This window comes from Tarenaya hassleriana, unplaced genomic scaffold (genome assembly GCF_000463585.1).
Source record: "Tarenaya hassleriana unplaced genomic scaffold, ASM46358v1 Cleome2, whole genome shotgun sequence".
NCBI lineage: Eukaryota > Viridiplantae > Streptophyta > Magnoliopsida > Brassicales > Cleomaceae > Tarenaya > Tarenaya hassleriana.
In genome coordinates, this window is record NW_010965372.1 from 1,889,733 (window position 1) to 1,917,316 (window position 27,584).

General features: G+C 40.2%; 10 protein-coding genes and 1 pseudogene across 17 annotated transcripts in view; 6 read left to right on the forward strand and 5 right to left on the reverse strand.

Moving 5' to 3' along the window:
- Positions 1-4,209, reverse strand: part of LOC104811687 (uridine kinase-like protein 4) — a 4,789-nt gene extending 580 nt beyond the window's left edge. The window contains exons 1-15 of one of the 4 annotated variants that reach the window (XM_010538465.2): positions 4,030-4,208; positions 3,237-3,391; positions 3,045-3,136; positions 2,821-2,890; positions 2,499-2,611; positions 2,263-2,359; positions 1,980-2,059; positions 1,621-1,815; positions 1,387-1,470; positions 1,232-1,292; positions 1,037-1,097; positions 860-953; positions 696-768; positions 472-554; positions 89-390 (exon numbers count right to left, since the gene is read on the reverse strand). In XM_010538465.2, the coding sequence (XP_010536767.1) occupies positions 223-390; positions 472-554; positions 696-768; positions 860-953; positions 1,037-1,097; positions 1,232-1,292; positions 1,387-1,470; positions 1,621-1,815; positions 1,980-2,059; positions 2,263-2,359; positions 2,499-2,611; positions 2,821-2,890; positions 3,045-3,136; positions 3,237-3,381 (1,416 nt within the window). In that variant the 5' untranslated portion in view covers positions 3,382-3,391; positions 4,030-4,208 and the 3' untranslated portion in view covers positions 89-222. Of the gene's footprint in view, positions 1-88; positions 391-471; positions 555-695; positions 769-859; positions 954-1,036; positions 1,098-1,231; positions 1,293-1,386; positions 1,471-1,620; positions 1,816-1,979; positions 2,060-2,262; positions 2,360-2,498; positions 2,612-2,820; positions 2,936-3,044; positions 3,160-3,236; positions 3,392-3,999 lie in introns of those variants that run through there. The other 3 variants (XM_010538466.2, XM_010538467.1, XM_010538468.1) reach the window with 3 other exon arrangements.
- A 95-nt stretch (positions 4,210-4,304) lies between these two features.
- On the forward strand, positions 4,305-6,398 carry LOC104811689 (annotated as a pseudogene).
- Positions 6,399-6,412: 14 nt separating this feature from the next.
- On the reverse strand, positions 6,413-7,607 carry LOC104811688 (protein YLS9-like). The gene has a single exon (XM_010538469.2). It carries the CDS (start codon positions 7,453-7,455, stop codon positions 6,619-6,621), a length of 837 nt encoding a protein of 278 aa, XP_010536771.1. The 5' UTR covers positions 7,456-7,607; the 3' UTR covers positions 6,413-6,618.
- Positions 7,608-9,123: 1,516 nt separating this feature from the next.
- LOC104813258 (uncharacterized protein At4g26485-like) lies at positions 9,124-9,922 on the forward strand. Its single transcript, XM_010540826.1, has 3 exons — positions 9,124-9,271; positions 9,361-9,565; positions 9,655-9,922. Exons 1-3 carry the CDS (start codon positions 9,124-9,126, stop codon positions 9,920-9,922), a joined length of 621 nt encoding a protein of 206 aa, XP_010539128.1.
- Positions 9,923-10,017: 95 nt separating this feature from the next.
- LOC104811690 (nicotianamine synthase 1) lies at positions 10,018-11,246 on the reverse strand. The gene has a single exon (XM_010538470.1). It carries the CDS (start codon positions 11,201-11,203, stop codon positions 10,229-10,231), a length of 975 nt encoding a protein of 324 aa, XP_010536772.1. The 5' UTR covers positions 11,204-11,246; the 3' UTR covers positions 10,018-10,228.
- A 1,718-nt stretch (positions 11,247-12,964) lies between these two features.
- LOC104811691 lies at positions 12,965-14,063 on the reverse strand. Of its 3 annotated transcripts, none has more exons than XR_771486.2 (2): positions 13,755-14,063; positions 12,965-13,069 (listed from the first exon to the last, which is right to left on the reverse strand). XR_771486.2 is itself a non-coding variant. In XM_010538471.2 (1 exon), the coding sequence occupies exon 1, from the start codon at positions 14,044-14,046 to the stop codon at positions 13,834-13,836; it is 213 nt and encodes a 70-aa protein (XP_010536773.1). In that variant the 5' UTR covers positions 14,047-14,063; the 3' UTR covers positions 13,595-13,833. The 3 variants fall into 3 exon arrangements, 1 of the variants encoding a protein (XP_010536773.1); XR_771485.2 differs by lacking the exon at positions 12,965-13,069 and adding an exon at positions 13,379-13,659; XM_010538471.2 differs by lacking the exon at positions 12,965-13,069 and having other exon boundaries at positions 13,595-14,063.
- Positions 14,064-14,137: 74 nt separating this feature from the next.
- Positions 14,138-17,385, forward strand: LOC104811692 (cytochrome c oxidase assembly protein COX15). 2 transcript variants are annotated; one of them, XM_010538473.1, is made up of 8 exons: positions 14,138-14,221; positions 14,851-15,187; positions 15,466-15,764; positions 15,880-16,105; positions 16,226-16,471; positions 16,566-16,676; positions 16,793-16,924; positions 17,028-17,385. In XM_010538473.1, the coding sequence occupies exons 2-8, from the start codon at positions 15,005-15,007 to the stop codon at positions 17,202-17,204; spliced, it is 1,374 nt and encodes a 457-aa protein (XP_010536775.1). In that variant the 5' UTR covers positions 14,138-14,221; positions 14,851-15,004; the 3' UTR covers positions 17,205-17,385. The 2 variants fall into 2 exon arrangements, with proteins under 2 accessions (XP_010536775.1, XP_010536776.1); XM_010538474.2 differs by lacking the exon at positions 16,793-16,924.
- Positions 17,386-17,392: 7 nt separating this feature from the next.
- LOC104811693 (oleosin S1-2) lies at positions 17,393-18,152 on the forward strand. Its single transcript, XM_010538475.2, is given in 2 exon segments — positions 17,393-17,835; positions 17,838-18,152. Coding segments are annotated over 2 exon segments (429 nt in total). The 5' UTR covers positions 17,393-17,620; the 3' UTR covers positions 18,052-18,152.
- Positions 18,153-18,248: 96 nt separating this feature from the next.
- LOC104811695 lies at positions 18,249-19,668 on the forward strand. Of its 2 annotated transcripts, none has more exons than XM_010538477.2 (2): positions 18,249-19,290; positions 19,355-19,668. In XM_010538477.2, exon 1 carries the CDS (start codon positions 18,596-18,598, stop codon positions 19,244-19,246), a length of 651 nt encoding a protein of 216 aa, XP_010536779.1. In that variant the 5' UTR covers positions 18,249-18,595; the 3' UTR covers positions 19,247-19,290; positions 19,355-19,668. The 2 variants fall into 2 exon arrangements, with proteins under 2 accessions (XP_010536779.1, XP_010536780.1); XM_010538478.2 differs by having other exon boundaries at positions 19,439-19,668.
- LOC104811694 (THO complex subunit 3) lies at positions 19,661-22,917 on the reverse strand. Its single transcript, XM_010538476.1, has 11 exons — positions 22,806-22,917; positions 22,594-22,689; positions 22,069-22,198; positions 21,506-21,597; positions 21,266-21,334; positions 20,857-20,914; positions 20,648-20,747; positions 20,443-20,529; positions 20,280-20,358; positions 20,067-20,202; positions 19,661-19,948 (listed from the first exon to the last, which is right to left on the reverse strand). The coding sequence occupies exons 1-11, from the start codon at positions 22,866-22,868 to the stop codon at positions 19,914-19,916; spliced, it is 945 nt and encodes a 314-aa protein (XP_010536778.1). The 5' UTR covers positions 22,869-22,917; the 3' UTR covers positions 19,661-19,913.
- Positions 22,918-25,469: 2,552 nt separating this feature from the next.
- Positions 25,470-27,380, forward strand: LOC104813259 (KH domain-containing protein At4g26480; the record flags this gene model as incomplete). Its single annotated transcript, XM_019202348.1, has 5 exons — positions 25,470-25,655; positions 26,116-26,232; positions 26,308-26,424; positions 26,582-26,725; positions 26,813-27,380. Coding segments are annotated over 5 exons (717 nt in total), but the record flags the coding sequence as incomplete, so codon positions are not given.
- Positions 27,381-27,584: the final 204 nt, after the last annotated feature.

The following is a 27,584-nucleotide window of genomic DNA, read 5'->3' on the forward strand; positions in this document are numbered from 1 at the left end:
CTTATATGTTCAGATATATATATATATATATATATATATATATATATATATATATATATGTATGTATGGTACAAGAACAAGACTGTACCTGAGTTCGATCAGATCAACCCTTCACGGGGGGTATTATGGTATTGAATCAAGTAAAAAATCAAAATTATTCCCAGAAAGAAAGTAAAGGTGATTCTTTGGGGGATAGTTTTGTGCAGAGCCATGGATGGATTACTACTCCATTGTTTGCTCAAAGTCATCGTCTGTGCCAAAATATCGGTCCCCGAACTCGCCCATCCCGGGAATTACACGGTACTCTTCGTTCAAACCGATTTCAATCTCGGATGTCACTATCTTTATTCTCGGGAATCTTTTGCAGACCACATGAACACCCTGAGGTGCCTGGTTTAATCGGAAAGAGAATCTCAGGCCAATGCAGAAAAATGGAAGAGGTTGCCAGAGAAGTGTTTTCCTGAAAGTTACCGAAATAAGGTTTAGAAATATGATGTTGGACTCTGGCACGCCCTTGCTTATAAGAAGGCTTATAGCTTGAACCGCTGAATTGCCTGAGAAGATGGACAAAGCAAAATCATGTGAATGAATTTATAGTTTAATTTCTCGTTAAGTCACCGAGAAAAAGAAGAATGAAGAGGGATGAAATCGGTGTTAAAAGAGTGAAAAACAGTGAAGAAAGACGAGTAATTCACCTGTCCCGAGAATAGGATCCAAAAGTAGGACATGCCTCTCCGAGATATCGTTTGGCAATTTCTCGTAGATAAGCTGAGAATGAGAAAAACGGGAATGAGAACATCTAGGCATAGGCATATGGAAAGCACAAACCGAAAAATTGGACGGGCATCTTGCGTTATACCTGTTGACCGTTATCGCCTTCCCTATGAATTAGGATCTTCCCGATCTTGATGCCTTTGCAACACGCTCTCAGTGCATTCTCCATGCTCTCACCACTTAGCATTTATTTCATATTAGCCGTTGAGACAGTCGGGTTAATAATGAACCAAAAACAGGCGAAAGGGATTTCAGTAAGTACCTCCTAATCACAGAGACACCGCATAGCCTTTTACAGAAATCCACACCAGAATATACAGATCCTGGTTTCACAAAACAGAAACAGGTAGGTGACCCAGTTCTTGATCAATTATGGAGCAAGACCAGAGTTTTACAACGGGCACTACTGGTGAATTCAATAAACGGACCGCAGAAAAATATTGTCAAACGAGCTTACCGGTAGGAGTAATCACCTGCTTTTCGGTAAACGGTAGATGCCCGAGCCCATGCTCTACAACCTGCCAAATGTACATAACTATGATTGAGACTTGAGAGCATAAGAAATGCAAAAAAGGAAAATTCCGCATAGTAATCTTGAGAAATTAACCCTACCAGCCGGATCAATCTATCAGAATAAAATATGAAATCGTGTTTTGTTGTTTGAGAATCTCGTATAAGGGTGTGCATACCTCGTATCTGAAAAAAAAACATGAGCACAACACAATATCCAGTTAAAAATATAAGCTCTCACTTGTCTGATAGTTAAGGATGGAAAAGGAGATGTGAATGTTGTAGGTATATAAGAAATGGCGATTATTAGATGTTAAATCAGCATAGGTACAATACCTGAAATGTTGATTGAATAACATATAGATTAGGATATATTTTACAGAGATCATGCTGACCGAGCTTGGTGCGAATATGTTGCACAATTAAGTCGATTGCTACATGATTATCCCCACCACGAGGAATTATGATATCTGCATATTTCTTCGTAGGAAGAATGAAGTCATCAAAAGCAGGCTTCACAAACTTTGAGTACTGCACCAGATATCGAGATTGGAAGAACATACATTAGAGAATACACGGGTAAAAGTTGAAATTAACATTGCATTCAAAGCAAGAAAAGTATAAAGAACTAATTGCTAATCCCGAAGACGATAGTGGTGGCAAATCAAAATTACGGAGAAATAACGCGGGCTAACCTGATCAAGTACCACACCAATATCTCTACCCTTCTCAGCGGTATCACGTTTGATCCTTCTAGCCAAACGGACATCAGCGTCTGCATTGAAAAAATTCCAATGTGAAGTAGCTGCCCTGCTTATTTCAAGAGTTTGGTACGTTCCTCAAGATATAGTAGTTGTTCCTTCACTTGGAATCTCAAGAGCAACAACAGGCATGTACCATAAAAACAGAGAAGGAATATAGTAAAGCAAGAGAGTTGCAGCATACAATCCATGAGGAAGGAGAACGGAGAAAAATTACCCGTGTCAACAAAAATCTTCATGTTCATCAACTCTCTGACACGAGTATCATGGAATAATAGTATTCCTTCGAGTATGATAACATCTGAAGGGTTTACCTGCAAAACAATTTTTCAAATGAATGTATCATTTTCCAACGAGTCTGGGATCATAACAACATATTTCTGGTCAGACCCTCAACAAGATAGAAGCATAGTGATAATCATCCCAAATTGCATTGATGAGAAAGATGTATACCCTTCTGGAAACGTTGCTCTTGTAAGTTTTGAAGTCGTATTTTGGAATATCCACTGCTTGTCGTCGCCTCAATTTCTCCATACAGCATAATAAGTGCTCAGTGTCAAATGCATCTACAAATAAGACAATGACCACAAGACTTCATAACCAACAAAGATTTATGGATGAGGCGGCAAAGTATGTAACATGAGATTTTTTTTGCATTGTACTCCCAGAAAGTAATAAGGTGCCATCACAAATGAATTGCAAAAAATGTTAAAGAGAGATAGATATTGACTCCAATAGATCATTGAAATCAGCCACATTCCAAAGATATTCTCACCCGGGTGATCAAAGTTGTATTCATGAACTCTAGCAAGTTCTTCTTCAGTCAAATTATGGTAGAACGAATCCTGCCACATCATTCATCTTCGATCTTTAGTTTTGCTGTTTCTGGACTATCATAATGACCAGATAATCATCAACAAGATTCATACACTGATTCATGATATCTGAAGAAGGGCGAAGAGGTAATCTAAAAAGAATGCATGGAAACAATCCAATTACCTGATTAACAAGTACAACACGCTGATCATGCAGTTGTTGAATTATCATATCACAAACAGCAGTCTTTCCTGAAGCCGCGCCTCCAGCGACACCTAGTCACCAAGACACAAACCGCCTAATCTTAAAATCAAGAATTTCCATGGAGCTTGTCTTAATTGAAAACTATTCGGACAAACTATTACCTAACCATACCTATCACAAAAGGCTGTCTGTGCATATCGTCTGATTCCGAAGTGATTTCCTGCACTGTTCTTGTCGCCAGCCCATTCATGTGGAAACCAGAAAAATGGACCCCTGAAGAGGCTTCTATCATGTCCACGACAGATTCGGAATCCATCCTGTGTAACCTACAGAGGAAATCAATCTCAAGACAATCATTCCATGTAAGACCACAAAAAAACAAAATCTTAATTTCTCTTCCATCTCCAATAATGTATAAACAAGAAAAGAGGGAACTGTACTGTGCATTGCTTCCAAACGAAAGGACCAAAAGACACCAAGAATCATGAACAACTCACTCAATGAATAAACACCTAAAGTTCAAACTTTGGTCCAAGCCAATAGATCCCAGAAAACAAATTTGCAATTCACCTTAAACAATCCTTACCCACTGTTCTTATTGCAATGTGAAACCCATTTTCTCAAGCAACCCGAAATTGGGTACAGTGGAATTTTCCCGGCAACCGAAGTTGATAGAATCTCGATTAGCATCAGTTTCACCCACAGATCAGCCCAATGCAAAACTACCCAGATACCCAGAATCTCTCAAGTGATACAATTTAATCACACAAAACAGTCAGCAAGCTTTGCCTCGGCGGCGGTACAATCATCGTTCTCAGATCGAACGTCTGAGGATGAAATCCAGTTAATCAAGACAGAATCTCATTCATAACAACAGAGAAACGGACGAAAACGAACTAAGGAAATGCATATATAACTGAAATAGAAAACGCACTTAGATTCGTGTCGGAGATTCAGGAATTACCAGATTTAGCTCCGGCTGAAGAACCCTCCCACCTGGAGACGTCAAAAAGGAAGATACTTTCTCTGAAGGAAAATCAGTAAAATATCCGACGAGAAAGGGGTAGATTGATTGATTTTGGTAAATTAACGAATTTTGTTTCGGCTAATTAATGGGGAGAAAGCTGGATTCAGACATTGATTCGGAGGAGAGTATTTAATAGCGGAGCGTGTGGTGAGTCTGGTGACGAAGGCGACGTTGCATCTGAAGTTTACTTTATTTACGAAAAGAGTCCTATGCTTTCTAAAGGTTCAGAATTAACCCCCTAGTAGTTGTTGGATCTAATTTGGTGGAATTTGTCGATCAATGATGTGCCCTTTTCTGAAATTCACAACCTTTTTTCTTCTCTTTTTCGTTTGAATGAACAATAAAGGTTTCTACCAGGGGACTGATAATGGGTCCGCACAAAAGAACGTCACTTTCTTTTCATCCGATGAAAAAAACCATGGTTTCGCCGGCGCTGAAACCGCCGGAATTTATCTCCTTTCGCCGCACTGTCATCCGCTTTCCAAAAGATACCGATCGGAATTTCTTCGCCGGTATCGGCTTCATCGTCGCTGTCGAGCTCTGTGGAACTCCAACCGATCGAGGACCTTCCTCCGAAGCTCCGAGAGATCGTCAAGCTGTTCCAACCGGTGCAACAAGGAACTTCCGTTCAATGGTAAGAATCTGAAACCGCTCGATGCGCAGTTTAAAACGAGAGAGAGCAACGTACAAGGATGCGTTGTTCAGGTATGGGTTAGGGCTTTTCTAGACGAAGAACACAATGCTGTGATCGAAGCAGATTCCGATTCGGTTCTGGCAAAAAGGGCTAGCAGCTATTCTAGTTCAGGGATTATCTGGAAGACCCCTGCCGGAGATTTTGAGGGTCACGACGGATTTCGTGGTTCTTCTCGGGTTGAAGCAGAGTCTGACTCCTTCAAGGAATAATGGGTTCCTTAATTAATATGCTGAAGCTTAGATCCGGAGATGGCTCAGAGTGCAGCATCAGGTCAACTCGTGAAGCGAGTAAAGGTAAAACAAGTGTTCTTGATACGGATTCAGGGTCTAAACAGGTGGAAGTGAGGAATTGGGAAGTGATAAGATCCAAAATCCGATAAAATAGACCGAATTCTGGTGATTTGGGGAGTAGAGGTGTGAGGATAAGAGAGAAATTGGAGAGGGAGCTGAATCCTGCTGAGTTAGAAGTTCAAGATGTATCATATCAGCAGGTCGGACATGCTGCTGTTCGAGGTAGTGGTGATGAGGAAACACATTTCAACATGAGGATCATTTCGGATGCTTTCCAAGGGAAAATAGCTTGGTCAAGAGGCAGAGGTTGATATATGACATGTTGCAGAGTGGATTACATGCTTTATTTATGGCGGCAAAGACACTGGCTGAAGTTTGAAGCGGCTCAAAGGAAGAGAAACAGGTCAAATTCTTTGCCTCTTAGTTCATTAGCTTTGGATTTGTTCTGAGTCTTTAACAAGTTTACTACTTTAGTCATATGCGCCGCTCAGTATCGTGTTATTAGCTTCCTAAGGATGAGATCTAGACGTATGAGCGATGAAAGGTTGCATGCGTTTGGATATCTTTAACGATTTTGCTACATGGTCCTCATTTATTAGTATCTGGAATACAGCTTGTACGAGTTCCAGTTTGTCCATCTTCCCTGCCATATATAGCATATACATATACATAATAAGAACTTGTCACTCGAGAAGGCAAGAAACCAAGTTTACTGATGATTCATGCTGTTGTCGATTTGATAGTTTCAATTGAGAAGGCAAGAGAACTCTTTAGCTGTGAGTCGGGTTCGGGTTAAAAATGTGAACTTGTTTCAGTTGATCCCTGTCTTGTTGTAGGCTACCCATTAGACATTTGATGTTTCTTAAAGCCTCAATCAGGTCTTTTTCTTTCTCTTTTGTCGTAGATTGACCCGAAACTTGATTTTTTATTTGCAGTCGACTTTAAAAGCTTGCATTGCCGAAACCAGCTCTTGCTGTAGCCAATCACATTTCTTGAACTTGCTTTGTAGTCTGTTGTATCTAGACACTGAAATATGAAGTTTCCTAGGAAAGTATTGGTCAAGTTGAGACTGAAAATTTAAAAAATCCCATGTTGGCCTGTGTTGGGAGATGCGTATGCTTCCTTTTTCTTCATTTCTTTTGATTTCTCAACCCTAAAAAGGAACCAACATAGGAACCTAACTGTCGGAAAACCTCTGTTGTTCTTGAACTAGTCTTTTTTCTGGTGTTTTTCAGGTGAGTGCAGCCGTACAATACTTGTCCTCAAATTTTGTCTTATGGATCAAGATTGGTGAAGGATAACAAGAATATGAATCAGGAATCAGAATCTCTCAGCATAGAAGAAAATTCTGTTTCGGTTTCTTGATTCCCAAACATACCAGATCATTCTTTACAACCCATCTCTGTTCCTGCATTGAGTTTACTAGACTTTTCTTCCATTTTTTTTTACATTTTTTTAGAGGGAAGAAACAGAGATCTCTGCTTGAACATGACAAAGATAGGAACTTGAAGCAGCCCAAGAAAGGGTTATGGCCTATTCTCTTCATTTCTTAGTGCTGCAATTCCGAGAAACCAAGACCCCAGTTGGTGGACCAGTCATTTGAACCTGGCACCTCCCATGAAGCCAATAAGAGTAATGAATCATTCCCAGATCTGCTCTCACTTTAAAGGTACCTCTTATTTCGTAGTTTATCTTGTTGTTCTGGACCTGTCTTTTAAGCTCCACCGCATGGTTTGCAGGTAAATAGACCAAGCTCGATATCAGGTGAACAGCTTCTAACCTCGTCTCCCCTCTTCTCTGCGAAAATGGCTGAACCCCTTGTGTTGCAATCAATCTGTTGTAGAAGAAGAGCTCTATATCGAGATACTCGAACCTCACGTCGATTTTCTTGTTCGGGTTTGTGAAATTCGCCAGCAAGGACAAGTCACCGTTGAAAAACACGGGCGAGTCGAAGTAGATGGTGTTGAGATTGGCGTTGGGGATGTCGAAAACAGGGGTTCTTGGTCTGATGGCAAGAAAGACAATCAGAGTGGCGATCCCGAAAAAGATGAGGACGAGGCTGAAGACAAGACACAGACCGGCTCCACACCATATCCATGGGTTTGTCCTCCTTGGCTGTCGGAGAATCACAGTTTCCTTTCTAACCTCCACACCACCACCACCATCAATCCCTTTGAATTTCGGTATCACCGGACTCCTCGGAGCCACCGATACAACGACTTGGGTCTGCGTCTGCGTCGGCGTTTGGTGGTTGCTCCGTGGCGTTCTCCACGGCGTGCTTCTTGGAGTAAACCATTTGGAAGAGGGCGTTTCCCATGGCGGCGTTTCCGGCGGCTGTTGATGATGCGGCGGCGGAGGCAGAGGAAGCAAATTCGACATGGATTTACTATGGTGAATGCTCTTGAGAAGCAAAGTTCTATGCTTTTTCTTTTCTTTTCTTTTTTTGCTATATGTACAAACAATGGAAGGAAATTCTGGGATTGTGTAATGGAATTGGTTTAAATAGAGGGAAAACTTTAAAAAAAAAAACTAAAGGGAAAGTGAGTTTGGGAAAAAAAAAGCAGGAAGCTTTTGCCTAATGGGGTTTAGGGAGAGTGGGACCTGCGTGCTGTTTTCATGATTTAGAAAAGCAAATCTTGGTGGCTTTAAAGTTTGAAAACGACAGGCGTTTTAGGTCTGTATCTTAAGGGAGGGGGTGGCTATTCTATTATTTGAGAATACAGGGGGAGGAAATGAAATGTGATTTGATAATGGTTATGTAGAGTGGAATAATTGTACGGACTGAAACCGGAACAAGAGGATATAGGGTTTAGGTCACGTTAGAGAATAGAGAATCTTGGGTTTTTATATTCTAGAATTTCGGATATCTTGGTAACAAATGATTAAATAGAGATATAATATATAATTTACACCCAATCGAAATAGATCAAAGTCATTTTGTCATTTTTTTTATAACGGAGTATCTCTAATTACTGTTTTTTAGACGCACTGACTAGATAAACCTCCGACTCATGATCAACCTTTGTATATGGACATTAATTAACCCAAAAATTATATCTCTCTCCACCAAGAGAAATCGAATAACCAGTCTTTAAATGTTTTGAACTATCGAGTCGATTACCCTTGTTGGGTGACCGAACGGTATAGTTAATAACTTAGTTGAGAAAAGATTATTAGTCTATTTATTTAAAATTTCATTTTCAAGTGAAAGTTGGAGAAAATGATGAATTTTAATGGTAGCAATGATAGATATAACTGGACCAATTTAAATAAAAAATGTAATTTACATAATTAAGTAGTAATCAAAGTCTAATTTAGATTTTTGTGTTGCCTCTTTTTTTTAAAAAAATCTTTTTAAGTTTGGTCTAAGGGTTTGAATGGAGATTTCGGCTTTTTGTTTGGTCTGTCCGGAATATGTGTTTGTTGCTTGTGAACTTGTGCTGCTCTTTTGTTTTGGTGGACTCTAAAAACACTTCAGTGTTAAGGAAAGGGTTTTGTAATTCCATTTTTGTCCTTTTATGTCTCCCTTTCTCTCTCTCTAACTTCAATTTACCTTTAAAGAAAAAAAAACAAAGATCCCATTCAATCATTTAAGGTACAAAAAAACTTAGCAATGCTAACAAACAAAGGCGGGACCCGGTCTAGGGATGGAAAACCCGGTTATTTGAAGATCATTGGTTATTGAAGATTTGGTTACAAAAACCGGTTAATCAATAAAATTTATGTTTTCTTATCAACGAATCATTAATGCCTTGAACCTAATACGTGGAACGAGGTTATTGCTTCTTTAATTAGTGACTGAGTCGTTTGAATGTTGGTGTTGAGAAGGGTGCCTGAATTAATTGTATGTATTATTGAACGTCCTTTAAAGTACATAAACAACCGATTTCTAAAACCCCAAATTAAAGACATGAACCGATCATTTAAGGAACGTCTTTGACCAATTTGTGTTCATGCATACGTATATGTACGTGCATGCATGTGCATATATATAATGTGATGGAGAGTTACAGCAAAGCATGCAGGTGAGAGAGAGGGTTCGGGGAGATGGGGGGAGGGGCCAAACGGGTAAAAAGCTACAGCAGCGATCACCAAATTCTGCTCGTTGGAGAAGGAGACTTGTCTTTCTCTCTTTCTTTGGCCAAAGCCTTTGGCTCTGCCTCTAATATCACTGCTACATCCCTTGATACACTCGGTTCGTAAATTTCATCGTATAGGGTTGTATCTTATAAACACGTTCCATTGGACTGTTTATGAATTCGTCTCTCTCCGATGCATTTGTAGAGGAGCTGGAGAGCAACTACAGAGATGGAAAAAGCAACGTACAAGAGCTGAAGGATCTCGGTGGCACGGTCATTCATGGAGTGAACGTTCATACGATGACCCAAAACTGTATTATACGATCAAAACGCTACGACATGATCGTCTTTAACTTCCCTCATGCAGGGTTCACTCCTGGTCTCTCTGAGCGTAATCCCTTAGCCATCTCGTGAGGAAACCATGCATATGTATATATATATTATATATTCGGTTCTTTTGTGTGTGCTTATTTTTGGTTTCGGGATGTTCGTTTTAAAGGCGTCATCAGGAGGTGGTGAGAGGAAGCGCCAAGAATGTGGTGAAGCGTTTTGATGGAGAGATTCACGTCACACACAAGGCCGCATATCCTTTCAGCGAGTGGAACATAGAGACTCTGGGTGAGAAGGAAGGTCTCACACTGTTGGGGAGTTCTGCGTTTAACATGCGGGATTATCCTGGTTACAGCAACAAAAGAGGAAGCGGCTTTTACTGTGACTCTGCCTTTCCTGTCGGACAATCTGTTACTTTCAGATTCTCATTCCATTAGTACTAATTAATGTTTTAAGATACTGTTCAGTTTAAGTTGATTGATGTTCAGTATAATTTCTGTATTCAAAAATGTTTTATATATATATATAGAGATATATAATCATGCACACTTCTCTTATTAAGTACCGAAATCATGAAACAGCAACTCAAAAGCACACTGCATATATGTAATAAAAAGACAACACTGAAACACAATTCTTGACTTGCACACTTGGAAACAACGAGTAGTTATGTATGGGTATGTGTATTAATGAGGTATACAGTGCTTAGACGTATATATATATGTATATTCCAAGTTTGTTTATTAGAATTGTCCTTCAACCGGCCCCAACCCCTCAATCATGTTGTTCTTGCCACGGTTGTTCATCATAGCATGAATCTTGGAACAGTTACAGGGCATGAGCATGCACCTTCCAGCTCCTTGATCCATCTGGTAAGAAGCGTTAGAACCTGAACCGAGCTTGCGCGCTATCACAACCGAGTTGATCACTTCGTCGGTCGGGTGGTAAATCGTCAAAACCTCGAAACCCTTCAAGTCACTTGGGTCGATGATCGGATAGAGAAAAGCTCTCGGGCCATTCGCGCTCCTCAGCATGAGTACGGCCCCTGGATTCATGTGTTTCTCCAGATGCTCAATGACTTTGACCTTATCTTCTTTGTCCATGCCAACGAGAGCCGCCAAGTATACGACGTCATAGTCTTTTAGGCCATCCGTCACGTCCATCACATCGGTCGTGTGGAAGAGCATGCGCTGAGAGAGGTCGGGATCGGACGAGACAAGGCCCGAGGCCAGGGAGTTGGCTGAAGGGTCGATGTCATAGTTGTGGAAGACGGTGGTTCGGAGGTGGAAAGTGGCCAAGACGATGGACGTGAGAGGGAGAGGACCCGACCCGAGAAAGGCGATTCTCTTCGGGACATGGTTCAAGTGCTGTCCGAGAAGATCGAACTCGAGTTTGCTGAGTTTGAGATAGTTGTTGTAATAAGGAAAGATGTCCAAGTGGCGAAGTGGGTTGTCTCGAAAAGAGACCAGGATCGAAGAGAAATGTTTCTCCAAGTGACCCTCGGCTTCGCCACAGAGCTTTATAAGGTGAGATCTGATTTCTTGGACTTTCTCGCACATGGTGGTGACATCGACGGTTGGATTCGGTGGCATGCACGTGGAAACAAGTTGTCCGAACAACATGTCGACATTCTTGGAAGGTTTTAGGGTTTCGAGCTTCGAGATTTGGTCGTACAACTCGCAGATTTTGTTCACCAAGAGATCGTTCTGGGAAGACATGTCGACACTATGAGGTTATTCTCTCGGGGGGTGTTTGAGTAATTTTGATCTTTTTAGGCTTTGAATTCGGCCCTCGCAAGGCGTCGTTATTTATGGACGCTTGTGGAGTTCACATTGTTTGTGAAATACTTTTTTTTAGAATATTTATATTTTATTTTTGTAGAGACGATATAATTTTAAAATAATAATTATAATATTCTATCGTCTGATCTTATATTAAATCCACGTCGTATGAAACGGATAAAAATAAAATAAAATGAAGACATACGGTAGTATCAACTCTACAAATAAAAATATATATTCTAAAATTTACCAATGCATGAAATAAATAAACGGAAAATATAAACTCTACAAATAAAAATATATATTCTAAAATTGACTGTGGCTGTAATTAATCGGGACCTCATCATAATATCATTCTCTAATACGTACGGAAGCATAATATATATATATACATACACTAGATACATGAAAGGTTGACAAAGTGAATTGGTCAAGTTTTAAAATGCCAAAAATTATACACCATGTATATATATGTTTATTAATTTCATGTGTTGGTATACTTATTATATATATATATATTTCAGTGTATGAATGGTATCGAATGGTCGTCACAAAGGTCGTTACGTAATCGAACAATGTTTTCTAAATAATCTATAATATGAAAGGGGCAATGTGGCAGAATCGGCAATTCAGGCATGGGTCTTGAAGATTATTGACACGTCATCATGAAAATCTATAAGGTTTTAAATAAATTATATATCGATTGTCGGATTTTTATTTATATGTGGTGTTATCCTATATATATGACGTCATTTTAAACGGGAAACTGTTAGATTCCTTTGAGCCCTATGCTTTCACACTTGTTTCCTAATTTTGTATTAATATATTTAACTTAAATTTTCAAACTTATGTTTTCATCTCTATAAATATTATAATGGGTCCTAAAGAAAATTATTTTAGTAGTAAATCATATATAGTGTGTATCGGAACTTGTAATTAGGCCCAAAGCTCTATCATAATTGATTATGAATAATTTTTTAAATCTGTAATCATATATTCGATATATATAGATATATATATGCTTTTATTTTTATATTTAAATTTGAATTTCAATTATCATAAACATTTTGTTCAATATATATATATATATATGATATTCATTATGATGTACGTATACCGTGCAAAGGTATGGTTTGGCTGATATTGTTATGAGTTGGTGTCTCTTGAATAAACTGTATAGCCAATTTTCAAAATGCCACTCAACGTTGACATGTGTTGATGAAAGCTATTGATGATGAGTTAAATCGATTTTTTTTTTTTACTTGTAAATGCACAACATGTTTGCACATGTACGTATATGTGTATATATGACATAAAAATATCACCCATACAAAAAAAAAAAAACAGAAACAAATCCTCATAATAAATATATTCGTTGTTACAACATATGTAGAGGTTTATGCAGTGAACCTCACAACATTCAATTCGAATTACCCAAATTTGGGTGGTGTAGTGATAACATTATTTTATTATGAGTTCAAATTTAAAATGGGTTGGTATTCACTCATATTTTATGAGAGATATAATTGGACAAAAAAATTGGTGAACTTTCGGATTATAAAAAAAACATTGAATTTGAATTGATTATAATGTAATTTCAAGATTTTAATATATATATATATAGTGTGACACAAGGAAGGTGGAATTATAAAATGATAGATTCCCTTTTTGAATTGGACGGTGAGAAGAGGAGATGCTTGTTTGGATTCGACGTGGTACACAAAACATAACCTTACATTTACCATCGAACCACTTTAACAAGGAAGATGCATGTTCATGAACCTCGTTGCGCCATACCAAATCCTACACCATTATTATAATAGTTTAATTATATATATGAGCACATCGATTGCAATCAAACACATATTGTATGGTTTTATATTATTTGATAGATTGATGGTTTGATTTAAAAAAATCGTGAGATTATGAATACCCAAAAGAAGATAGATTTTGTGGGAACATTCTGGTTTGATTTTAGAAAGAGTTACAGATAACAAAACCAAACTAAACATAACTGAATTTGGTTTGTTTCTAATCATATCCAATCAAACATAAATAAATAAAAAATACAATATATATAATTCCGTAGTTATATAAATCTATATTGTTAACCAAATCTATTCCAATATCGAATTTAGTTCCATACTATAAGGTTGAAGTCACATTATACAAGTATTTAGGAATAAAAATGGTAATACGACACATTTTCATGTTTTTGGATAATTGTTGGCTTTTTTTTTTTATAATAAAGAAAGCAGCTTTTCTGTCGGTAATCATTATTCAATCAAATCCAAAACCATCGACGATAAGTTGCATTCTTGCAGGCGGTTGGGTATGAATTCATTGGCTATCATCCGTACTGTCTGTTCGTTCACGCATCATTCCACAATATCCTGGAATTTTCGAAATTTCATATGCATTTCCGATTCCAAATCGACGGGTTTCTCTCTAGAAAACAAGACAAATTCTCAACAATCAAGGAATATACCAGAGACGAAATCCCAATTTCGACGGAATCGAAGAGACGAGACACCAAACCCTAGAAACGGGATCGAGATCGGCGAAGGCTAGAAGGGAGAACCGGGCGGAGGCGGAGCTCTGACGCCGGAGAATCGTCTTCTTCCGCATGCATCACCGGCGGAGGGATCGCAGGCGTGGAAGATGTCCTTGATCTTGTGGAAACCGTCCTTGAAGACGCCGAAGCCGAAGAGGAGACCGATGAGGATGACGACCAGGATCAAGCACGTGCAGAGCATGCACGTCCTGCCTCCGCAACACATCGTCGTGGTTCGTGTTCGTGTTCCTGTCCTCCGTCTCTGATGCCGGAGCTCTGGAGATTCGAAGTTTTCCGGCGAGAGAGATTTCGGAGGGTGGTATTTCTAAACAATGCCAGAGAGTGAGGGAGAGAGAGAGAGAGAGATAGATATTCTCAGATTCTTCCTTAGCGGAATTCAGGTATTAATTCTCTCATCGCTTTGGACTCGGATAATTATTCTCCCACTAAGTAACCGTTTTCCCCTCTTAATTGTTATATTTAATTAATATTAGAAATTTTGTACAGTAACATTTATTTCCTTTCTAAATTAAATATATTTTCAAGTTGACATATGTAAGATGTAGAATTCAAATGAGAAGAGAACAAAATTTAGATAAATATTCCACAAATTCTTTATATTTAAAGGTCAGAATTTTCAAGACATTCCTGTATACATTTTAACATTTTTGTTACGATCAGAATGTTCTCAGTTGGTAAAATATGGGGTCGTTTGCGAATAATTTAGGAACTAAGGGGCAAAATTAAAATAATTTGGGTTCAGTCGAAACTGAGGTTGAGAAAGTGAAACATACAAGGACTCACATGCAATTTTGTTTAAAATTTTAATCGTCCAATATTTACAATGGCCCAACCCAAATCTATAAAAATCCAATATTTTAATGGATTGGGTTTAAACAAAACCATTGTAAGTTGGGCTCTACAAAGAATGTGTGGGTTGAACAATCATCTGCTGTTTTTAGCTCGTTGAATCCAACTGCATGCTGTTTGTAGATTCTGATATCACACATCCTGTCGTTTTTGATGACAGGTTTCGGAAAATAGTGGTCTGGAGCGAATCCACGCGACGGAACCAGAATTATGAAACGGGTCCGGGTCGGGTAGGGTCTTGGAATCGCAGAAGATCGTCGTCTTTGTTTCTTCTCTGCGTTAAACCTCGCTTAAACCTAGAGAGTTGCAGAAAGATGTTTCGAGTGGTGGGATCGGCTCTGAAGAGGAACAAGGACGCCGTTAATGGAGCTCTGCGGAATCTCCGAGGAACGACATCGTCCCATCGGGTTTTCACCTCTAAAACTGCAGCAGCTGCTGCTGCTACTTCTTCTTCTCTAGCTCGAAGCTCCCTCCATGGCTTCCGATCTCTTCTCAAGGTCATTACTTTCTCCCATCTCTTCATTTTCCGATGTAGGTAGCGAATTTGATGATTTGATCTCGATTTCGTGGATCATAAATGTTTACTCTAATGGGCTCGGATTAGAAATTTTTCAGGGTTTAGGTGCCGTTTTCTTTGCCTTTAGACTTGAATAGTTGCTTCCACGTAATCGTACACTGTGTTGAGTTTAGCCGCATATGTATATCTTCACATTTCTATGAGAAGGTCTCTTGATGTGTATTGATTCTGGTTTGATGAAGATCTTGTTTTGTGTAGGGCCAAAACGGATCGTGCTTGAGAAATATGTCGACTGCAGCTGCGGTTGGGAGGGAAAGCAAGGAGGGTCTGAAGCTGCTGGTCTCTGGAGGAACCCAAGGGCAGAAATGGGTTGGCATTTGGCTTTTCGGTTCTGCGGCATGGGTTTTCAGCATGGTGGTGCTCGGTGGAGTCACCCGATTAACTCGATCTGGCTTGTCAATGACTGACTGGAAATTCACCGGTCAACTGCCTCCACTTTCGGACAAAGAGTGGGTCAAGGAGTTTGAAAAATATCAGCAGTCACCTGAGTACAAGCGGTGAGCGATCAAATCACCTGACCGTGTAAACAGGCCGTTGTTGCAAGCATTTTTTCTCTTTGAATGGGCTCTGAATCTTGTGGATGCTGTCATGTTTTTGGATTTACACTTGCAGTGTGAACAAAGGGATGAGTCTTGAAGATTTTAAGTTCATATATTGGATGGAATATGCTCACCGGATGTGGGGAAGAGGATTGGGAATCATGTTTGCATTGCCATTTTCTTACTTTCTCCGTAAAGGGTATATTACTCTACGCCTTGGACTTAGGCTCTCTGGTCTATTTGCGCTTGGTGCTGGACAGGGTTTCATTGGTTGGTGGATGGTGAAAAGTGGTCTGGAGGTAAGCATTAGGAACTTGTGTGCATAAACCCTCATATGTATATGTTTTTGTCGGGATTGAGTTGAGATGTTGTGTTTTTGAATGTTCATGATGCAACCTTTAACAAGTTCATGCTCACAGGAGCCAGCGTCTGAATACGCTCAACCAAGGGTCAGCCCATATCGTCTGGCAGCTCACCTGACCTCTGCATTTGCCATCTACTGCGGACTGTTCTGGACAGCTCTTTCCGTTGTTATGCCAGAACCTCCAGCTGAATCAGTGGCTTGGGTTCGTGGGGCGGCAAAAGTAAAGAGACTCACCCTACCAGTGAGCTTCATTGTCGGAATCACCGCCATCTCAGGGGCCTTTGTCGCTGGAAATGATGCTGTAAGCAAATAATCTCTCTCTTATCAAACTTGCCCTGAAACGATATTGATTCCCTTAGTTACAGAGTATTTACTTATGTGAAAGTGAAATCCAGGGTCGTGCATTCAATACATTCCCGAAGATGGGTGATGCATGGATTCCAGATGATATATTTGAGATGAAACCACTTATTAGAAACTTCTTCGAGAACACATCAACTGTTCAGGTACTGCAAAATGCACTTTACTGTCACAATGATACAAAAGAAACGAATATATCACAAGTTTATACATGCTAACAAAAAACTAAGACCCGGGTTTTTTTTCCTTGACTCGGTTTCAGCTCGATCATCGTATCCTAGCAACGACGACATTAATAGCAATCGGAAGCTTGTGGTGGTTCACTAGAAAGTTGGACGTACACCCAGCCATTAGAACATTGATAGGAAGCACTGTGGGAATGGCAACTGTTCAGGTTCATTTCTTTTTTTTTTGCCAACACACTTCGTTCTTGTTCGCCCTCTTTATTGATTTCTTGAACAGATTTCCAGATAAACATGGTTGATGGATTTTTGCAGGTGACATTGGGTGTATCAACTCTGCTCAGTTATGTTCCGGTTTCGCTTGGAAGTGCACACCAAGCAGGGGCTTTGACTCTTCTCACCCTCATGCTTCTCCTCAATCACACTGTCCGGAAACCTTCTCCGTCTCTTTTCAAGTCCCTTCCTCAAGTTGCCAAACCACATTTCAGCTAAGCTCAACCTTCTTTTCATCTACTGAAACAATTCTTTTTCTTCTGTTGTTAGTTCATTAGAGTACCCATTTCATGAATTGGGAACCAACCGTACGTATATTCTGTTTCACCTGATATATATATGTAGTCTGTCATTATCAATAAAGATTCATTATGGCAAGGAAGAGGCCATTGCCAGAATTCTTTACGTTTTTGTAAGAAATCGAGGTTTTGTTTGTGTTCTGTGACACGTGCTTCTAGTTTGGTCCTAAACCTGACGTTGATAAGCTTCGTAGTCTCTGGAAAGATATGGATAACGTTGAAGGAGCAGACTTGGTTTACACGTGTCACGTCAGCGATGCTTTCGAGAAGCCACGTGTCCATCACCCCACAGTATCTCTCCTATATATGCAACGCCAACTAAATTCTCTGACTCTAATGGAAGACACTCAGGGCAGAGAGATAGCCATCTCCGGCAACGGCGGCCACCGAGAAATCACCACTGCTACGGCAGTGGGGGCCACAGCAGCAGCCCTAGCCGTTGGTGGCCCGCTCCTGGCTCTGATGAGCTTGAGCTTCTTGGCCACGGCCACTCTGTTTCTGATAGCTGCGCCGGTGCTACTGATATTCAGTCCGGTGCTGTTGGGAGCGCGGCCCGGGCTGGGTTCGGGGCGGCTGGAGCCATGTGGGTGGTGGGGTTAGGGGCGTTGGTGTGGGTGGGGAGGCAGGTGGGTGTGGGTGGCGGAGTCGTGGAGAGGATGGTTGAGTCGGCGGTCGGTGTGAGGGTTAAGGAGATGGGGAATGACCCGAGAGGTTACTTGCGGTACAAGTCAGATGTTGATAATTTTTCTCAGGCTGACTCTTCTTAAAATAAGTTTCCTTCTTTGAATCTTTTCTGTACCTTGTCGTCGTCTTTTTTTTTTCTTCCTGTTAATGACTTTGAATGAAATCAAATGAGTGTTTCTATCAACTTATATGGTCTGATTTATAGGATAATCTTAGATCTTTGACAGTTTCATGATCATGAAAAGTTGAAACGTAAAATAAATCCGAAAATAAAAATAAATAATTTCATTGGGCCAAAGATCAATTTAAAGGCTCAATAGAGGCCCAAATGTTGGCCCATAAAGGAAGTGGAGAAATGTAGCCGTTACCGTCAATGGTGGTACGGTATTTTTTTTATTGTTATGACCGTAACAAGCGAAACGTCGTGGGAAAATCCGACCGTTGTAAATATAACCGTTGGCAAGGGAACACCAATTTAAATACCTGAAAACTCTGCTCTCGTTCTTCACTGATCGAGCAAAACCTGGTTATATAGCAAACTCATTGTTCTTCGAATCTCTCTCTCTCTCATAGCTGATTTCCCCGTCTGTTCTTCCGTTTTCGATCTCTCTTTGTTTTTTTGGGACAATGGGTGAAACCAGAGATGCATATGTGGTGGAAATTCCAGTAGACGAAGAGCATCAAGAGAAACGACAGATGGGTTCGAACAGGGGAATCCTCGAAATGATTCAGCAGCACCCATTGTCGGAAATATCTGAGAGTCCAGGTCACTTGTTGCTTCTGAAACTTTGCCTGCTGAAGGAATCGAGGATCGACTCTATTAAAAGAGAGATCTTTCAGCTCTGCTGCTTCTTCCTCGTCTTCCATGGCTTCTTCTTCACCATTCTCTATTCTTCTTCTGAGGGTGAAAATCATGGGAAAAACGATGAGATTTGCAGGAAATGGTGGATACCCTCTGCAGTTTCTCTGGCAAGTTCGCTGGTTATGGTCTTGCTGGTGCAGGCTAAGCTGTTCTTGTACTGGAAAGTGTGTCGTAGATTGGAGAGGGAGAGGAACGATAACAGGGCGCTTACACGGTGTGTTCAGGAGCTGAGGATGAAAGGGTCGAGCTTTGATTTGTCGAAGGAGCCGTTGAGCGGGAAGAGGATGAAGAGTTCGAGCGTGGAGATCAAGTGGAAACCCGTTACTTGGTTTTCTCAGTATCTGATCACCATTGTTCTTCTTTGCATTGCAGGGTTGTTCTTCCCGATCTCAAAGTTCATCCTCTGCGGATTTTGACAGATTGAATCGGTTTCCACCCTCTGAATCTTTCGACATTTAAGGTAAGGCAATCAGTTTCTTGTTTCTTCGTGGGATTCAACTAAGAAAACTGTCATTTTCCATCAGGATCCTGCAATGCAATCTATGCATCGGAATCTCGGGATGAAGCTGTTTGGTCCGATCTTAACAAAACTTGTTTCACCGTGTCAGCTCGGGAAATTCTCTGTCAAATGTCCGGGGATCCAAAGAACAACCTTAAAAGCAGTTGCAGAAACACCCTTTTCTGTCATCAACAACTGCAGAGTTCCTGAACCAACCGTCACGGTTTTCTGCAAGTGATGTATGTTAGGTCGGATCAGACCACACACAAAAACAAAGCACTCTTTTGATGTTTTTGATTCTTATTTTATTATGGAAAATAAAGAACACAGCTTGTGTAAGGTCAAAGTCATGTTTAATCAAAAAAATGCAGTATCTCAAAGTAGGGTAAATACAAAGCCTAAACCAACCAAGATCCTCTGAAAAAAGTTTCAATAGTATAGTTTCTCGCCAGCCATTGCTACAAAGGTTGATGAAATTCATCTGGAGGCCGTGGAGACGGTCCTGATGACTGCCATCGGTTGGATAAAAGGCCGGATATCGTAATTTGAAGGCTGAGAGATCAAGAATGCGTATCATGTTGTTCCTATGAGCTCTCAAAACCAAATATTCGGAAAACACCTGCAAGAGGATTGAAGAGCTTGTGATTGATGATGATATTCATGCTGTGGCAGAATTTGAGATTCTTGTCTGATTATTCACGGTGGCTAACAATGAAGGAAGTGATAGAAGTTATTACCTTCATCGGCATTATACTTGGGATTTTTGTCGTCACCTGCATATGCCAGTAAATTGTATTTAGGATTCCACTCAACGCTGTTCATGGCAGCCCGGCATGGAATCTGATGTACTGTACGCCCAGTTTGCACGTTAGACTGCATGTAAAGATAATTAGACAAAATTACTGGCAAACTGATGTAATAACCAGATGAACAAGTTCTGGAAAACGTACAATATCGATGAATAAATCCTCGCTGGCAGAAGCAACATAATCTCCTGTGTAGTTGAAGCTTATTGTTCTCACAGGCCACCTGTGGAATATCCATTGTAAACTCAGTTTCAAAGGTTTCTGATTATATCCACCCTAATTGCAGAAACTTTGAGATGGAACTCACTCGAGTTTGGTGAACGTTCTCAAACAAAGCATGTCCGATATATCCCAGAGGCTAACTAAAGAATCCGCACTCCCAACAGCAAAATACCTGTCAAGGTATTGAACAGAATTCGGAAGATTATTTTCCGGACATATTCTTCTCATATATATCCTTGCAAGATTTTTCTTTTGTTTTTTTTTATTTCGATAAAATGCACATACAGCACCTTCCTTTGGGATCAATTGCGATGCAATAACACCCAGCTGTATGGGCAGTGAGGGTATCACGACGATGGAGAGATGGATATGACAGAACCTCAACCGTACCTAAATAGAACATACAACAGAAACTCTGCAATAAGATCATTCTGTTGGAATCTTCAGAGCCACATAGAAATTTTGAGTCAGGAAAAGAGAACATAACTTAGATCCTCACCAAGTCCAGTAGTCAAGAAAAACAGGTCTCCCGAAATGTTCCAAGAAATCTCATTTACCTGTTCAAAGAGGATGAACATCAAGCATTTCCATAATCATTTCTATTATATTCTATTTCTTTGGGCATAGGGCATGCAGTTAACTATAGCAAGCGAGCCTCTTATATCACGAGGTAGAAAAATGAGCAAAAAATAAGCTGGATATATGATGGAAAAGAAACTCATGTGGGCATTTCCATAATTATTTCTATTTATTTGGGCATAGGGCATGCAGTTAACTATAGCGAGCAAGCCTCTCTATCACGAGGAAGAAAAATGTGTTAAAATAAGCTGGACTGACATATGATGGAAAAGAAACCCATTTGGAAAAAAACAGATGAAGCATCATCGAAACTGCTTAATGGGCATTACCTCATAATTGAACTTGCGCCTGTGTAGAGGCTTAAACTTACGAACATCCAGAATCGTTAGTTCGTCATCCTACATATACAGTTTTTAAGAATGAATGTTAAAAATCTGCAAATCAACGATGTATCAGAATATTAACCGATAACTGCACATGGTTGGATTAATTGAGACCATTCCAAATGCATAAACCAGTTCAGCGAAAAACAGTGGAAGTTCCAGGCCACGGGAGTAAAAGATATATACCCTATTACCAACAGCTATGTGTGTCCCGTCAGATTTGTATGTAATGTTGATATTCTCCCCACTAAGTTCTGCTTGTTGTGTGCATTTTCCACCTGTATATCCGGGAGAAGACATGCCTCATGATTTTTTTTAACCTTTTATAACAAAAACACACAAGAACATCTCTTATACACACACACAAAATGATAAGATTGATTGTCTATCACCTATTTGTTCATTTTCAGAAGTTCATAACTAATCATAACCCTAAAAAGTTAAGTAATCACCACAACATAATTCCTGAACATACCCACATAGATGGAGAGAATTTTCACCACAACATAATCATCACATAGATGAAGGGCCGACCTGGCTCAGCGGTAAAACCATTTACCGTGGGGTCTGAGGTCGCGAGTTCGAATCCACCTCTCTACATTAAAATGTAGGGGTAAGGTGGCCTAGTATATTCCCTTCTCTAGCACCCCACTAGATGGGGATACGAACTGGGTTGGTCCTTTTTTACAAATGATCGAAACGAAGTTGAGATAAAAGGGTAAGACCCATTAGAGAATGAATGAACTTACTACGAGCATCCCAGAGACGAACACTCTTATCCCCAGATGCGGTAGCAACAAGATCCGAGTGTTTGGGGTCCCAACATAACTGATCCACACTATCAGTATGGCCCTTCAGCTCCATGTCCTTAACCTTACTCTGTATCCATACAGAGACAACAAAATAAAATAAAAACATCATATTTCAATGACATCAAGAAAACCATATATAAATCATTTCTACTAAATATGGTATCCTCAATTTTGTAACCTTTTGGAAAATCGATTAGAAAAACCTGAGGCTCATTGCTCATTCCTAAACACCAATATAGAGCTCAATCTCAATCAAAATCTCGCATTCTGTCCTGCTTTTTTCAGTGAAACTCAACTCTAAAGTTCATATAGTCCACGCAAACTACAACTACACAAATAATAACTTTCCTCGGAGAAACTCCAATCTGAAGCCAAGTTCCAAAAACATCGGAACTTTCAATAATTTAGTCGAAATGTAACCCCAAAAACACAAAAAAGTTCCCCAAAACTGAAGGCGATTACATGACCGTGGGCCTCGATGTGCCAGATACGAGCTGTTTGATCAACGGAACCCGAAGCAAGCTTTGTCCCAGTACAATTCCAAGCCACCGAGTGCACCTTCAACCCAAAATTTCGCAAAATAAGCGATTCATCGGCAGATAGACAGCAGAAAAGCTAGGGCTTTTTCTTGTTAGATTCCAAAACTAAGATGAGGAAAATAGAGAAAAAAAAACCTTCTTCTTGTGACCTTGATATTCCCTGCTATGGAGGCTCTTGAACGGAATCATCTCCTCCATGTTTTCCCTTTCCTCTACCTCCGACTTCAGCTCTTGCTGCAGCTCAGAGACGAACCTTTTAGGCATCGTTTGCTCGACAGAAACGCAGCGTTTTGGAGATTCCGGTACAGATAATTCCGGTCCCGTTTTCGGTTTGATTGAGTAAACCAAACCTGAAAAATTAAATCCTTGGACTTTGTCAATTGTTTGGGCTCAGCCCAAGATTGTTTAACCTTCTGGAATAACGAGAGGCTTCGAAGTGAACAAGAGCGGTAAAACTGAGCACTCCGTAATATAAAAAAGGGTTAAAAGGAAGAGCTATAAATTGCTTGAAATCCACCGACGTGGAAGTTTACAGGGCAAAAGAAAAACCTTGTGTTGTTGTGTGATAGAGAGAGAGATTGAAGAAGAGCTAACTGTTCTTGGAACTGCTCCGCCGCCTCATCGTTCGATCTCCGGCGGATTTGGTCTGGGTTCCGATCATCTGGTGCGGTGGTTGGTTTGGTTGTTTCGACGGAAGGTGGGGATTCGTTTGGTGAAGTTGTCGGGGAGCTAGAAGCCATTGAGATGATGATGATGACGTCACTCGGAGGGGGAGGTGGTGGTGATGGTGGTGGTGTCGGAGGGAGGTTCATGTCGTATACGCCGTCGCGGTCGGTGGCTCCGCCGGCTCCTCAGTCGCCTAACATCTCCGGTGGTCTCCGATCACAGCCCTGGGTCCTCGTTGAGCAGGAGAAGTAATTAAAACTTAGTTTGTTCTTATTCTTGTTACTGGTAGTTGATTTATCTGCTGATGGAGGCCGATCTTTGTTTTGCTGCTTGGATTTCTGAGATCTCGATGTTCCTCCGCAAATCTGGGTGTTTTGATCGGTTTTTTTCTTTTGGTGCGTTTTGAGTATGCTAGGATCCGTCGTTCTACGCTGATGCTGTGACCAGATTTCGATGTTATGTTCCAGTTCTTAGCTTTTGCCATTTAAGTTCAGATTTCTTTAAAGTTCATTCTACTTCAATTTGGCTTCACACAGTTCCTTTCTGTCAACTAACCATCGGATTTGTACTGACTAGGATGCTGAGAATCACTGGTTTTGTTCATTCTTCTATTTTTTATCTGTGTTCATGAATCCATAAAAACTTCATTTTTAGGGAGCTTGTTGTTAGATCCATCTCACCAAACAAGTTGCTTTGATGCTTGGATACTTATCTTTGGGTGAGGATTTGCCTGAGAAATGGGTAGTTGAATCTGAACAAAATGATTAATGTTTGAAATTCTTCGAGACGTAAATCTAACCGATATGGTTAACACTTATGTTCATTATTTATTCATGTTGAGCTTGTTGAGTGGAACTTGAGTCGATCCCTACGGGTACCCAATTTTCGGGTATTTTTGCCCATCCCTACTTGAGGGCATATGACTGGGGATAATTTTTCGCTTTTCCTCTTTGTCAGGTATCTTTCAGAGTTATTAGCACGGACCGAGCCAAATACGAAGCCACGGCTCGGTCATGGACCCAGAAATATGCAATGGGGTAAATCTCATAAATAATGATAGTAATAGTAATGCCCAAAACAAAATAGTTGCGGTGAATAAAAGCAGACAAGACATTGTGGGTGTTTGGTTTGTTTTACTACTTCTGTCCTTGGGTATCTCTTGGTATATGCTCCATGTGAGAGAACCTTTGATACTACTAGCCTTTTGTGTTGACACTATTGGTGCTGGCCGTCAATTATCTCCTATCTTACATATATACACACACACACACACGTGTGATTTGGAATTCTGTATTTATATAAATTTTGCCAATGAAATTAGCAAAAGAAATGATCTTTCGATGATTTTGCAACTCTACAAGTTTGTTCAAGGTCCTGATTGGATGTGATTTGGTTATTTTCGCACGAAAGCTCTCTTCTTCTCATATTTTATGGAATAAGGCGGAGATAATAAAACACACGGTTATTTATTAGCTGAACCACGGTGAGCCTCACTACTAAGATATTTTTCAATCTGCATTGCCGATTCTAAGCCTAACCTTCTGACCCAACCGCTAGTTCCACATTTTAACCGCTAGAGTTCATGGAATCTCACTTTAGCAGCCTTTGGCTTCCTTAAACTGTGTTAACAGCTTTTGGTTCTTCAGGCTGAGTTGGAAACAGAGAGACCACAATTGTGGAGACAAACAGATCACCTCACAATAAATCATTCCCTAAAGCAACTTCTACTCGAGAAATGTTCAATAAATGCATGTTAATGTTGTAGCCTTAAAAATTGTTAAAAGTTTAGAGAGTCTCTACACGGAGACGTATCCGTCATTGGACTTTGGCTTTCGATTCTTTTGTTTAGCATTTGACTTTAAGTCCGTTTTTTGGGAATAAATACTGACTTCTGTTTGGTGTCCATGGACAATCCATGTGAAATTGAGCTGATTAAAAGAACTTGTGTAACCTTCTGAGGGATCATAGGAGCTATTAATTTTGAGCAGAGCTTAATGTTCTCATTGTTTCTTGACCTGTTACATTCTGCTTAACTAGAGTAAGAGCGAGAAATTGATTCTTCACTAACTCTGTTAACTATGTTCTGTCTCCATTCAGTGGTCCATTGCTAACTGATTTGTTGACTAATTCTAACTGGTACGTCTTACTCTTGAAAATGACATTTTTGGAACAGAAATTTTGCGTGTAACCACACTGTTGGAGAATGCCTCGGTTTTAAGTCAGACTGGGCTTGATCGCCCTAGCCCTCTGGCTTCTGGAGGGATATTTCAGAATGCAAGAGCTGACGTGAACGGATGGGCTTCTCAGTTTCAATCAGAAGTATGACTGCTAACCATTAACATAAATGATTTCCATCAAATTCATATCGTTGCAAGAGAAGCTTTGTTGACTTAAGTTATGCTAACATAACCTGTTTGACTGCTTTTAATTGTAGTTCGTCGTGACAGGTTGCATGGGCTAACACTGAATATCAGTATTGTTGTACAAGGTCTTGTCTTAGGTTGTTACTAACCAGATACTCCATTGCCGGCAGGAGTTATATCAATGTTAGATGCAGCTGTGAAGTGTAAAAGTGATGCAGTGCTCATAGAATTGCAATCACTCTTATAATTATTAGGATAGCAGTTTCAGACCCAATGCTTCAATAGGCACTGCAAGTTTATGTGGAGAGAGATTAAATTTTCAATATTCTTTTGCCATTGATACTGCAAGTATATGTCTTGAACTTATGCTTAAAAGGGTAATGTGGTGTAACGGTTTCTTGAATGATCATTTGCAGAGATCAGTCTCATCGTCGCCAGCACCAAATTGGCTCAACTCTCCTGGTGGTAGCTCATCAGGTCTCATTGTCAAGCGAGAAATCAGGGTGGATATTCCTGTTGACAAATACCCAAATGTATGCACTCTTCTCTTCTCTCTGAGATCCTAGATTAAGAGTACCCAGGCGTATAACTCTAATTAGATTTTGCAGTACAATTTTGTCGGTCGCCTCCTGGGTCCTAGAGGAAACTCTCTCAAACGAGTTGAAGCGAGTACTGATTGCCGCGTTCTGATAAGGGGGAGAGGCAGCATCAAGGATCCAATTAAGGTACTTATATTTTCTTCTTTTTCTGACAATTGCCACTTCATTCCTGTCTCTATATATGTATGTTCCTGGCATTAGTTACAAGAAAACACTACGGAATTTGTATCTCTCATTGGTTAAAAAAAAATATTGCTTTCAACTAAACATTTCATTATTGCAGGAGGAAATGATGAGAGGAAAACCAGGATACGAGCACCTAAATGAGCCCCTCCATATCTTAGTAGAGGCAGAGCTACCCATTGAGATTGTGGATGCACGTCTCATGCAAGCTCGTGAAATACTCGAAGATTTGCTTACCCCTGTGGTCGGTTCTGCTATTCCTATAAGTTTTTTTTTAAATTAAAAAAAAAAATCGAATTCTAACCTCTCTTTCGCTCTGCTTTCGGTTTAGGACGAATCCCAGGATTTCTACAAGAAACAGCAGCTCCGAGAGTTGGCAATGCTCAACGGAAGTCTGCGAGAAGAAGGGTCACCAATGTCTGGTTCGGTCTCCCCTTACAACAGCCTGGGAATGGGCATGAAGAGAGCCAAGACCAGGGGATGATGATAGATGCTTGCCTCATCCAAATTTTGCTCTCTCTCTCTCTCACCTTTCTGAAAGGTTTTCGACTGTTCATCTCTCTCTCTCTACGCCTCAGCCTGCTGGTAATGTCTCTTGCCCCATACGTTTCGTCATGCTTATTTATCGTGTCCCGAAGAGATGAGACGACCGGGAATGAACAGGCAAAGAGAAGGGGAATGAGTCTGGTTTTGTCCTGAGACTTTGGGCTTTTGTGTCGTGCAGCTTAGGATGTTTGGTCCTTCAGATATTATTCTCTCGTCTCGTGTCATGTCACCAATTTCTTTGATAAGATGTTTTTGCTTACACCAGTTTTGCTTAAAAAAAACATTAAACGCTATATGGGTTCTTTTGTCGTTGTATTTGCATGCAACAAATCAATCGTATCACTTGTTGTTTAGATTTGCGAGAAGGATCACCATTTACGGCTTGCGATTCTCGATTAAGACTCGGACTCGGACTTATCAAGTGATCGTATGGCGAATCAAATGCTCAATTTCGAGATGAAGTGACCAAAAATGGCCGAAGAACAAGCTCTGGCTTCTCCTCCACCGGAATTGTTCACAGTCTAGAACAATGGAAGGGTTAATCACGTGCCTGCATG

What these genes read in the sequence shown, in the direction of transcription:
- LOC104811694 (XM_010538476.1), bottom strand. Translation starts at nt 22,868, where the DNA reads ATGGAGGAGATGATTCCGTTCAAGAGCCTCCATAGCAGGGAATATCAA. An exon ending in AGGATTTATTCATCGATATT is followed by an intron (nt 20,203 to 20,279) that starts GTACGTTTTCCA and finishes CTTTACATGCAG; the next exon opens with TCTAACGTGCAAACTGGGCG. An exon ending in CAAGTATAATGCCGATGAAG is followed by an intron (nt 19,949 to 20,066) that starts GTAATAACTTCT and finishes ATCCTCTTGCAG; the next exon opens with GTGTTTTCCGAATATTTGGT.
- LOC104811691 (XM_010538471.2), bottom strand. Translation starts at nt 14,046, where the DNA reads ATGTGTTGCGGAGGCAGGACGTGCATGCTCTGCACGTGCTTGATCCTG.
- LOC104811695 (XM_010538477.2), top strand. Translation starts at nt 18,596, where the DNA reads ATGGGTGAAACCAGAGATGCATATGTGGTGGAAATTCCAGTAGACGAA.
- LOC104811688 (XM_010538469.2), bottom strand. Translation starts at nt 7,455, where the DNA reads ATGTCGAATTTGCTTCCTCTGCCTCCGCCGCCGCATCATCAACAGCCG.
- LOC104811692 (XM_010538473.1), top strand. Translation starts at nt 15,005, where the DNA reads ATGTTTCGAGTGGTGGGATCGGCTCTGAAGAGGAACAAGGACGCCGTT. An exon ending in GCTTCCGATCTCTTCTCAAG is followed by an intron (nt 15,188 to 15,465) that starts GTCATTACTTTC and finishes TGTTTTGTGTAG; the next exon opens with GGCCAAAACGGATCGTGCTT. An exon ending in TGGGAATGGCAACTGTTCAG is followed by an intron (nt 16,925 to 17,027) that starts GTTCATTTCTTT and finishes GGATTTTTGCAG; the next exon opens with GTGACATTGGGTGTATCAAC.
- LOC104813258 (XM_010540826.1), top strand. Translation starts at nt 9,124, where the DNA reads ATGGGGGGAGGGGCCAAACGGGTAAAAAGCTACAGCAGCGATCACCAA. An exon ending in TACATCCCTTGATACACTCG is followed by an intron (nt 9,272 to 9,360) that starts GTTCGTAAATTT and finishes ATGCATTTGTAG; the next exon opens with AGGAGCTGGAGAGCAACTAC. An exon ending in CGTAATCCCTTAGCCATCTC is followed by an intron (nt 9,566 to 9,654) that starts GTGAGGAAACCA and finishes TTCGTTTTAAAG; the next exon opens with GCGTCATCAGGAGGTGGTGA.
- LOC104811690 (XM_010538470.1), bottom strand. Translation starts at nt 11,203, where the DNA reads ATGTCTTCCCAGAACGATCTCTTGGTGAACAAAATCTGCGAGTTGTAC.